A 10,893-nucleotide genomic window follows, 5' to 3' on the forward strand; every position below is an offset into this window, starting at 1 on the left:
CTATTTATGAGAAGTTTCAATATGAAAAACGTCTGTGCCAACCACAGAGTATGATATTTACCGCATTTTACTTTTTCCTAGAGACTCATAAGGCTTGTTTTTGTAACTTACCTTTTGGCATTTTATTCATGAAACATGACATAATTACCTTGTACTCATACGAATTAATAAAGACATTCCAATTGTTTGCATCAAAAAGTTAATCTAATATTTGAATTGTATTCAATTTATTAACTTGTTTTCATTTCATTAAATTTTGGTTTTCGCATGTCACTTGTAACATCTGTTCCATTTTTTTCAAACTAAAATAAAACAACACATTTTGTCCGTAAAATTAATGTTTAATTCAATTGTCTTTTTTTAGGTTTAGGTTTTTAGGTCAATGTTAAACAAGTGCTTATTTTTTTAAGTAAAAATACATGTTTTAAGTAAGTTTCTAGGTACTTGCTAACTTGAAAATTCCAAAATTATTGTGCAATTTGTTTGAATATAGTCATAAGCTTAAATTTATAATGAGATATTGTTAAACAATTTAAAATTGTGTTAAAGCTATCGCAATTTCGAAGAATATAATGAAAAATGGTTTGAAATGATGAAGAATTTTATATTACTTAAAAAATAAACTGTTTAAATGGGTTTCACTACAAAAATAAAGAAAAGCATAGAAGATTATCTTTTGAAAAATTAAACAATTAAGAAATATTTTTATGAACGTCTTAAACCACCCCTGCCATAGAACTTATTAGTAGTAGGCGGAGCTTGATTAGGTACAGCTTGATTATTTGAGGGATATTGACGCGAAGTACGTGGATTGCTGGTGCTAGTATAATGTCTATCTTCACTTCCAGAGGATCTAGTTTGAGATGACTGAGAGTAGCCCTGATTTGTTGAAATTCTTTCATGAGAAGTTTGTGAAAAAGACGCAATTCTAGGATCATAATTTGACGATGAGCCCGCACCATCATTAACATTTCGTTTAGCATAAGCCGCTGACCTAGCTCTAGGATCATTTATGGAAAATTGGCTGCCATCTGCTCCACGCACAGCTTGTATAATGGGTTGCTGCTGTTGCGGGTCTTGTTGAATGTATTCCCTCTGCCTATAACCAGTTCCTCTATGCTTGGGCGGACTATTTGTTTTGGTGGTTGTATAACTATTTACAGCCTGAGTTTGTGGTGTAGCCAAGGCGGAGGGTATTTGTGATATTTTATAAATTTCCAAAATTTGCATTTGCATTTTATACATTTCTATGGCACTGCTATTGGTATTCGGCTCCCTTATCAATTCGGCAAATTGGTGTATGGCCATTAATTGATTTTCATTAAGATCACGTATTATTTTCATTATGGGTGCATCGTCTTCTAAAGAATCCTTTTTGGGTGATTGTGTTTCTAGGGTTTGACTGCCTATACTATATACACTGGGTTCCACTTGTACACCAACTTCATTAACTTGTGTTTTATGCGGCTTATTAAACTCTGCCAAATCATCTGTTTGGGTCATGGCATGAGAGTGTAACGACGAAGTGGTTTCTTGTAGATCTTCTTCCTCGTCCTTCGCCTCGTCGCTCGTTGGCTCCTGTTTGACTTTTTTCAATTTCGCAGGTATCTTAATGGTCTTTAGTTTAGTGTGTATAAACTGAGCATCACAGCCCACAAGTTTGGCCATTTTGGCGGCATGTGTTGTTAAAGCAGCCAAACCCCATTCCTCCATGTTAAAACGTGTGGTATGAGAATTAAATTTATAACTTACATTGTTTACTGTATGAAGGGGAGAACGATTTTCATAGATACGCTGTTGCACATAGGAATGACTGGTAGGAAGTTTGCGTACTGTTGAAACAAATGGAAATGTAGAGAATATAGAAGAGTTATTTTCCGAGGTGGAACAGTCTTTGAGATGATTAAGCAAGGCGGTGGCACGATGTACAGCTAATCAGGAGAGAATGGAAACATAGAAGAAAACGTAGTAAATATGAATAATTTTAAAGCCAAACACAAACATTGATAGTTTATCAAAATTAGAAAATTTAAAACCCGGTTAAATTTAATTTTTATAAAGTAACCATTCATTTCAATATGATTACTTTTCCCTTATAACAGAAAAATGTTGGAAAAGCCTATACAATTTTAATCAACACTAAAATGTATTACATTTGTATGCACTCATTTTGGCAAAATAAGTGATTACTTGAAAATTATCTAGTGGTTACTCATGAAAAATCTTTCCAAAATATTTTTTTTCCTCCAAAATCTAATATATAATTGAAAATTAATTGAAATTACCTAATTTTTGAAAAGTAATCACTAATTTGTAAAATGGTTACTTTTCTATAAATACCGAGTAATCAAGGAAAAATGTTTAGATTTATAGCTAAAACTTGAATTTATAATAAATTCTCTATAAATTCAATAAAAATAGAATTAAAATTATAAAATTTCATACGGTTACTCGAACAAAATATCCTTTAAATGGCCAGATTGTTGAATAATTTGTATGTACATTACGAAAAGAAATATTTTTTTGACATATAACGATACATTTCAATATGGTTACTTAAATTTTTTTATAAGCGGTTACTCGATTAAAACGTTCTTTAAATGTGATATTTGTTTAAAAGTTCATGGCTTTTTTTAAATTTTAAATAATACTAAATACATTTTGAAAAGTAACCATTAAGTTCAAATGGTTACTTTTCTCTAATTATAGAAAAATCCTGAAAAAAGTTCTGGATTATAATAAAAACTAAAGTTTATTACTTTTATTGTATAGACTTTGGCAAAATAAGAGGTTACTTGAAAGATATATAGCGGTTACTTTTGAAAAATTCATCTGAAATAATTATTTTTTAAATAATTTAACATACATTCGCATTGCAATTTCAAAAATGTAATTTTTTTGAAAGTAACGACTAATTTGTAAAATGGTTACTTTTATATAAATGTTTAGATTTTTTACTAAAATTATAAGTTATTATATCTGCTTAAAAAATTCAATCAAAATATTACTAAATTCATATAAAGACGACCGGTTATTTAAACTAAACCATATTGTTTTTGATTATTATAAATACGTCTGAAATTTTCTTCAAAATGCCGTTTTGTTTGAAACGTTATAACTATTTTTATATAAAAAATCATTGAAAAGTAACGTTTAGTTTGTAATATGGTTACTTTTCTTAAATTGAAAAAATGTCTTTTCATAAAATTTTAATTCTTTACATATTTGTTTTAGTAAAATTTTAAATCTTAAAAAATATGATATCTTACCTCTTTCTCTTTTTTGTTTGGGCGTTAAAACCTCTTCAATTTCTTCAACATTCTCCACAACCGATGTACACTCTATAATAGAAAAAACCATTAAATTTTATTTAATAATCCTAGCTTTAACAATATTTACCTGTTGTAACATTATCAAAATCACTGGCAGAAAACTCCGATTTAACTTTTATACCCTTATCCACTCTTAAACAACCATCTGCCACACTAGCTCTATTGACAACATGTACAGTGGAAGATATTTCTTTGCGGGCGGGAGGTGAAATGCGACTACGTTTATTTCTATCATGACTGCTTATGTTTTCTTTTGTTCTCTTACTAGGTGACACAGATCTGGATCTTGAACGTTTTCTTGATTTCTTTTTGGCTTTTCTAAGCTTTTTGCGATTTCTACGCTTTTCTCTAGACTTTTCTTCTAATTTCTTCAATTCTTTTTGCAATCTTTCATATTCTTTCAAACGATCTGAATATTTCTCTTCCAGCTCATTATTTTTAGCTTCCTCGATTTTTTCTTTAAGATTGTCGCGCAGTAGATCATCAAAGAAATCATCGGGTATGTTGTCATCATCTTCCTCACTGTTGCTGGACGAAACTTCGCCAGCTTCTTTGTCAATATCTTTTTTAGCTAAGAGATCATCAAAGAAATCTTCGGGCATAGAGGATTCGTCCTCATTATAGCGTTGAGGTGTTGCCGGGGGTATGGAAAATTCTGATTTAACTCTTAAACGATTTATGGCTGCTAATGATAGTCGGGGAGTGGTAATACCATCTGCCAAAAACTCGGAGTTGGAGGAAGACGACATCGAAATCAGTGGTGGCGGAGGTGGTGGTGAAACATCAATGTCCATATTATCACAGTCTTTGTTTAAAGTTAACATATCATCATCAACAACTTCACGTTGTGGAGTTTTTGGTGGTAATAAAGCAAATTCTGTTTTTACCCTCAAACGAGGTCTGACTGGTACTATGGAAGTGGCAATACCATCCAGAAAGGCATCTAAAGCGGATTGTGAAACATTGGTATTATTAGAATTTGTTTCATTAGTATTTCCTTGTTGAGTCTCTATTGCGGTATAATTGGCTGTTAATCTGGTAGTTTCCATATCGTTATCACTCTTTTTAGTTGGAGTTTTGGACAGCGGCATACCATAATCAATAGCATTAGCTTCTTCAATGTCAGGCTCATCTTTTACTCTTACCTCACCTATGTCTGAAATAATCGTTTCCGTTTCTTTAGAACTTTCATTTACTGTGGGCAAGGTCTGCTGTACTTCAGTTGTCAGTGACTGTACACTGGTGTCATCTATTTGGGTTTCCTGATTTGCCTCATTTCGCCCATTATCTGGTGGCTCTGATTTTATTCCGGCACTATTGGTATCAACGCTTACTTCATTGTCATTTGTTTCTGGTACTAAAGGAGAAAACGGGGGTCTCTCTGGTGTGGCTCTAGAATCTTCCTCATCTTCCTCTTGTGGGGTATTTTGATTTGTTTCAGCATCCATTTAAAAAATTGCTTAAATATGCACAATTATTTACATAGCTTATCTGCGGTTTACCAAGGCGAATTTATATATAAATTCGCTTTGCGGTAAATCAGCTGATCAGTGCTGAAAATTTAGCGATTTTCAAACAAATTTAGTAGGGGCAAAATTACTTTAGTAATCCAATGATTTGTTATATATAAATATGTATAATTTCCTATAAATTCGCCAAATTGTTCCAGAAACATGTTGAAAATATAAAACTTTAGCAATGTATTAATTTATATAAAAAATAAATTGATTTTTATTCTAGCGATTTTTGTTAGTTATCATCAATGCAGCTGAATGCAATTGTGGCCGTTGCTACATTATATTTAAGGGTTACCAAGTTTAGGTTGTAAAATAAATGGTAATAAGAAATTAACGTTATTTTTAAATTGGAAATTAAAAAATAAATATGTATACATAAATGGAATATTAATCTTTTTAATATATATGTATATCTCCGTAGTTTTGAATGTAACCATTACTTTTCACTTCAGTTTAACTACTTTTCTTTAATTTACTTTATTTTCCTAAATATGAGATTTTAATATATGTACATATGTATTTCAATATCAATTTAATTCTTTAAAAATATAATTAATTGAAATATGCATAAAATTCAAATAGCTGATAGGCTAGTTACGGTGGTTCTTAAATTCTTTTAAATTATTTGCTATTAGTTATCTGGGCTTTCTTTTGCCAGGAAAGAATTAGCAATTGGTTAAAAAATATTCTCTAAATCGATCGATAGGTTTGAATTCGATACATTTTTTTATAAACCTGAACGCATTGAATTTAAAATTTCTTTAAATCTTGTTCAATATACCCACATGAAAACTTAATTTTAAAACAACACATTTCCTCACAGCTTTAAATACAAAATTATACTTTCTATTCGCAACTATTTCATAATTTATTTCTCAATAGTGGAACAAAAAAGTGTAAAAATATATTGAAAAAAATTTAAAAAAATAACGTTTAACCAAGTAACACCTTTCGCATCATAAAACCGCTGGCATTACTGCTTGTCGTTGGTGGCTCTTCATGTTCAATACACTTGGAGGAGCACAAATATTGCAACAAGGGCACACGATATTTACCACAGAAATCTACAAATTTTATGTGTTCCACACGATTATCGAAGAAAACACCCTTGCAATTGGGATTAACACAGCAGTTGGCACAATTTAAATATTCCAAAGTGGTTTGGGGTACATCGCCCGGAGCCACCTCTATGCCCGCAGACTTAACAATGCGAGCGGCCATTTCCATTAGAGTGGGCGGATTAAGGGCCATATCTTGAACGAAACGCACAACCAAAGGATTGTCGCGAAGACTTAACTGTAAAAAAGGAAGGCAAAATATAATTAATAATTATTTTATTAATATGATGATTGTATTAATTAATACCTCTGCTAAATTCTTTAAAGCCACTATATCTTTGGGCAAATGTTTCAAACGATTTTTGTGCAGTAGCAAAGATTTTAAATTCTTCAAACGTGCAATGCTAGTGGGTAGATTTTCAATAAGATTATCACATAAAACCAAGGCCTGTAATTGACTGAGTACGCCCACTGCCTCGGGTACTTCGGTTATTAAATTGCCACCCATGGAAAGGACTTGGAGACTGAAAGGAATAAGACATATTTATTATTAAGAAGAAAACTATAATAAATATATTATAAGTAATTTAGAGATTAGATTTTGTTAATCTAAGTTATCACCAGGCGTTTGTTTTAATATTTACAATAACAACTTTTTATATAAATATTTTGTTGTTTTAATCTAACTATTGACAATATTATTTACTTGGCCATTTAGTCACTACAGTATTGATATTTATGGAATATTCCAAAATACTATTATCACAAAAATCATATACAATTAAAAAAAAATTAAGGCTTTTTTCATTAGCTCTTAATCTTGAGTTACGGAATTGCGTGGAATTTATTTACACTTGAAGTTATTGTCCCTTAACTATCATGTTTCCTTTATATGGAGTTCATTTTACTCAAATTATTTTTAAATAAAATTAAGGCACGTTTCTGAATAATAACCCCAATATTAAAAATCTATTTTTAAATTTATAAAAGGTTTATAAAACAAAATGTCCCTACAAAATGTGTTTTATAAATCACTGATAAATTTAAAAATTTGTTATAAATAAGGACTTAATTGTTAATTCATCTAGAGGGAGATAACTTCTATTGCGGATCATTTATACGCTTCAATCGAAGATCTGTGTATATTATTTTATAAGCTCCTATTGTTAGACTTCATATAGACTTTTATAAGCATGAATCAAAATCTCATTCAAGCCTCAAACTTAGGTCTTTATACAGTATTGTATAGTATTGTATATATAATCTTTATATAGAACTTTATAAGCCTCAATCGTAGGTCTTTATATAGAACTTTATAAGCCCCAATCGTAGGTCTTTATATAGAACAATATAAGCATCAATCGTAGTTCTTTATATAGAACTTTATAAGCCCCAATCGTAGGTCTTTATAAAGAACTTTATAAGCTTGAATCGTAGGTCTTTATATAGTCTTTCATAAGCCTCAATCGTAGGTCTTTATATAGTTTTTTATAAGCCTCAATCGTAGGTCTTTATATAGTCTTTTATAAGCCTCAATCATAGGTCTTTATATACTCTTTTATAAGCCTCAATCATATATTGAAATTATCGAAACTGTTAAATGGTTAAGAGTTAATGGTTTGAGGGTAAAGGAAATAAAGATTTGTTTCCCAAAACTTAAGAAATTTTAAAATACCGAACATGTCAGATACCGGCAGAAGTATAATAAAATGATGATGAAAAACAATCTCTAGGAAGATTTGAAACGATTCTGAGGCCGACACTGTAGATTTTTTTGATTATGCTGTGATCTTATTAGGGTACAACCATAGGTACCCAGAACATTAAAATGCAATAAATTTTTTCATGACTAATGTGTTTGATAAAATTATCCAGTTGACATCATTGTCAACCATTTGCATTTGACTTAAAGCAGTGATACCATACATGCGATTTCGAAAGATAAACTTTTATTACGAAGCAGTGATGCAACATTACTGCATTAAAGAGGAATTTTTCATTTTATATTTAAATACTAATAAAAAATTCAACTGCATCATATTAACCACCATTTTTAATTCGATTTCTTTAAATCAACAGCATTTAACTTGAACTTTATCATTTCGATTGAAATTAACGACACGTTTTTTCCAGCTTTTTTTTTCCTCAACACACTTCTTTAATCAAGTCTTGTTCCAATTACAGATTTTAATAATAATATTGAAAAAAGAATAATAACTGAATTACAAAGAAAATAAAGACATAAATTATTGTTTGCAAAAATGAATAACAACAATAATAATAATATATAAATAATAATCTTTAAACTAAAAAGAGCAATAAGAAAAGATTAAAAAAAGATTTTCGGAGACTATGGAATCAGCAAATGGCCAGCCATACAAACATTTATATTAAACTTTATAGTATAGATGACCCTTAATAACAAAAAGTTTATCAATTTTTTTTTAAATAAATTGTATTTGTTTAAACATTAAATTGCGATTAATAGTAATGTATTACTGATTTAGTTAAACTAATGCATTGACGTATATGATGTGGGGTTTTTTTCAAAACTCATAACTCACCTTTGCATTTTCCATATGTCTTTGCTTATAGCGGTTATTTGATTGCCACCCACATACAAATATTTCAGAGTTCTTAATTCGATCACCTGTTCGGGAAAATGTGTCAATAGATTGCCACTTAAATTCAATTCTTTTAGGCTGGACTGTTGATTTTTCATGGTGAACGTTTTGGGCAGCGATTGATTGGTCAATTGATTGTTTTTGGCCACCAAAGTGACCAAGGGTAATTGGGCTATGGCTTCTGGCAGTTCGGTTAGACTATTTGAGCTTAAATCCAAAATGCGTAAATTTGTGAAATTTTTAATGGTCATGGGCAAATATTTGAGACGATTGTGATTGAGCAGCAAGATTTCAATGTCCTTCTGTGATTTGAGACGTTGTTTGGTTTCGGAGTAAAGATCATCTTCTAGGGTGATTTCGTATAAATTCATGCGGCCATAATCCAAAGTTTTTTGTTCGCGTGAGTCGGTGTCACTGCTATCTGATGTGTAGACCTCCATTTTGTTTGGTGTATTGTTTGTTTTTTTATCTTTTTTTATATTTTTTTTCCAAAATTACATAATTTTTTTTTAAATTCTGTTTTTTTTCACTTTATTTCTTATTTTAGCTGCTTGTGAAATTTCCGTTACACGCCCGTTTTTATTTCAAGTATTTTAAATTATAAGCCGTCCGTTCTTAAAAACATACGTTGTGCAAATGATCATTATATAGATTGACTCTCGCCTATAAAGCTCTACTTAATCAAATGTTTTATTATCACCTCTAGACAGACGTTTACTTATTTTCAAGCTGAATGAACAAATAAAACTTTCTTTGTCGGCAGCGACGAATTTTGAGCACCTCCACATCGATTTTTATATAATTTAAAGGTTATCCAAAGGGGCTATTGTCATATTTCCCCGAACAGCTGATTGAATTAAGAACTCTGAAATATTTGTATGTGGGTGGCAATCAAATAACCGCTATAAGCAAAGACATACAAAGGTGAGTTATGGGTTTTGAAAAAAACCTCATCGTTCTAAGTTTAGCTTCAATCGAAACATTAATATAGTCTTAGTTTAGCTTCAATCGGTGAAATTTATATAGTTTTAGTCATGGCCCTTAGTTTAGCTTTAATCGAGTCTCTTAATAAGGGTTTAGTTCGGCTTCAATCGAGGGCATTTACAAAGTCTTAGTTTAGATTTAATCAGGGCTCTTAATACGTTCTTAGTTTAGCTTTAATCGAGGGCCTTTATATAATCTTAGTTTAGCTTTAATCGAGGTACTTAATATATTCTTAATCTAGCTTTAATCAGAGCTCTTAATACATTTTTAGTTTAGCTTCAATCGAGATTTCAATATAGACTTAGTTTAGCTTCAAGCGAGGCTCTTAATATGTTCTTAGTTTAGGTTCAATCCAGGGCGTTTATCTAATCTTAGTTTAGCTGAAATCAGGGCTCCTAAACAATCTTAGTTTAGCTTCAGTCGAGACTTCAATATAGTCTTAGTTTAGCTTCAATTGAGGGTCTTTATAAATTCATAGTTTAGCTTTAATCGAGGCCCTTAATATAGTCTTAGTTTAGGTTAGATTGAAGGCATTTATAAGTCTTAGTTTATCTTTAATCGGGGGGTCTTTATATAGTACTAGCTTAAGTTTAATCGAGGGTCTTTATATAGTCTTATTTTAGCCGAATCTTATATATCCCTCACCAAATTATACTTCAAAATACAAATTTTAAATATTTTTAGGTAAACAAAATTTTTTTTTTTTTTCAAATTGTTTTTTTTAATTTTTTGGAAATTTTTTTTTTGAATTGTTATTTTAAAACATTCAAAATTTAAAAAAAAATTTTTTTGTGAAAAAAAAATTCGGGTTAAAAAATATTTTTTCCGATTTTGACCCATTGTAAGTCCAACTTACTATGGTCTTATAAACGTCGTTGCAAAGGTCTTTGAAATATCTATCATTAAATATCCATATTGTCTATATTAAAATCTTAGTAATCCAGATATACGTAGGTCAAAAATCGAGGTTGTCCTGGTTTTTTCCTCATATCTCAGCCAATTGTGGACCGATTTTGCTGATTTTAAATAGGAATCTTCTCGAAAGCATGTCTGACAGAATTATTGAAGATTTGGATCTCGAAGATATCTGGGGTCTTCAGAAAATTAATTTCAACAGACAGACAGACATGGCTTAATCGACTCCGATATCTATAAGGATCCAGAATATATATACTTTATAGGATCGGAAAATTATATTGTGGAAATTACAAACGGAATGACAAACTTATATATACCCTTCTCACGAAGGTGATGGGTTTAATAATGTTACCAACATAATGACTGGCCTATTATACCCGACACCAAATTTATGGAAAGCCTCGCAACAGGGGGATATTTTAATTTGGCGATGTTTTACATTAATAGACACATGTTATTA

At 30.6% G+C, this 10,893-nt stretch overlaps 2 protein-coding genes across 2 annotated transcripts; both read right to left on the reverse strand.

The window, feature by feature from the left end:
* Positions 1–320: 320 nt before the first annotated feature.
* Panx (Panoramix) lies at positions 321–4,834 on the reverse strand. The gene is made up of 3 exons (XM_065509914.1): positions 3,400–4,834; positions 3,270–3,341; positions 321–1,931 (listed from the first exon to the last, which is right to left on the reverse strand). The coding sequence occupies exons 1-3, from the start codon at positions 4,778–4,780 to the stop codon at positions 706–708; spliced, it is 2,679 nt and encodes an 892-aa protein (XP_065365986.1). The 5' UTR covers positions 4,781–4,834; the 3' UTR covers positions 321–705.
* Positions 4,835–5,686: 852 nt separating this feature from the next.
* LOC135957482 (leucine-rich repeat-containing protein 58) lies at positions 5,687–9,151 on the reverse strand. Its single transcript, XM_065508231.1, has 3 exons — positions 8,472–9,151; positions 6,215–6,431; positions 5,687–6,145 (listed from the first exon to the last, which is right to left on the reverse strand). The coding sequence occupies exons 1-3, from the start codon at positions 8,969–8,971 to the stop codon at positions 5,783–5,785; spliced, it is 1,080 nt and encodes a 359-aa protein (XP_065364303.1). The 5' UTR covers positions 8,972–9,151; the 3' UTR covers positions 5,687–5,782.
* Positions 9,152–10,893: the final 1,742 nt, after the last annotated feature.

This window comes from Calliphora vicina, chromosome 4 (assembly GCF_958450345.1).
Source record: "Calliphora vicina chromosome 4, idCalVici1.1, whole genome shotgun sequence".
In the NCBI taxonomy this organism is placed as follows: Eukaryota; Metazoa; Arthropoda; class Insecta; order Diptera; family Calliphoridae; genus Calliphora; species Calliphora vicina.

Bases quoted from the DNA above. Each gene is read 5' to 3' on its own strand.
- Panx (XM_065509914.1), bottom strand. From the start codon at position 4,780: ATGGATGCTGAAACAAATCAAAATACCCCACAAGAGGAAGATGAGGAA. The intron at 3,342-3,399 runs GTAAATATTGTT...TTTCTATTATAG, and splicing joins TTTTGATAATGTTACAACAG to AGTGTACATCGGTTGTGGAG. The intron at 1,932-3,269 runs GTAAGATATCAT...TCTCCTGATTAG, and splicing joins CAAACAAAAAAGAGAAAGAG to CTGTACATCGTGCCACCGCC.
- LOC135957482 (XM_065508231.1), bottom strand. From the start codon at position 8,971: ATGGAGGTCTACACATCAGATAGCAGTGACACCGACTCACGCGAACAA. The intron at 6,432-8,471 runs GTGAGTTATGAG...TATTCCTTTCAG, and splicing joins GACATATGGAAAATGCAAAG to TCTCCAAGTCCTTTCCATGG. The intron at 6,146-6,214 runs GTATTAATTAAT...CCTTTTTTACAG, and splicing joins CTTTAAAGAATTTAGCAGAG to TTAAGTCTTCGCGACAATCC.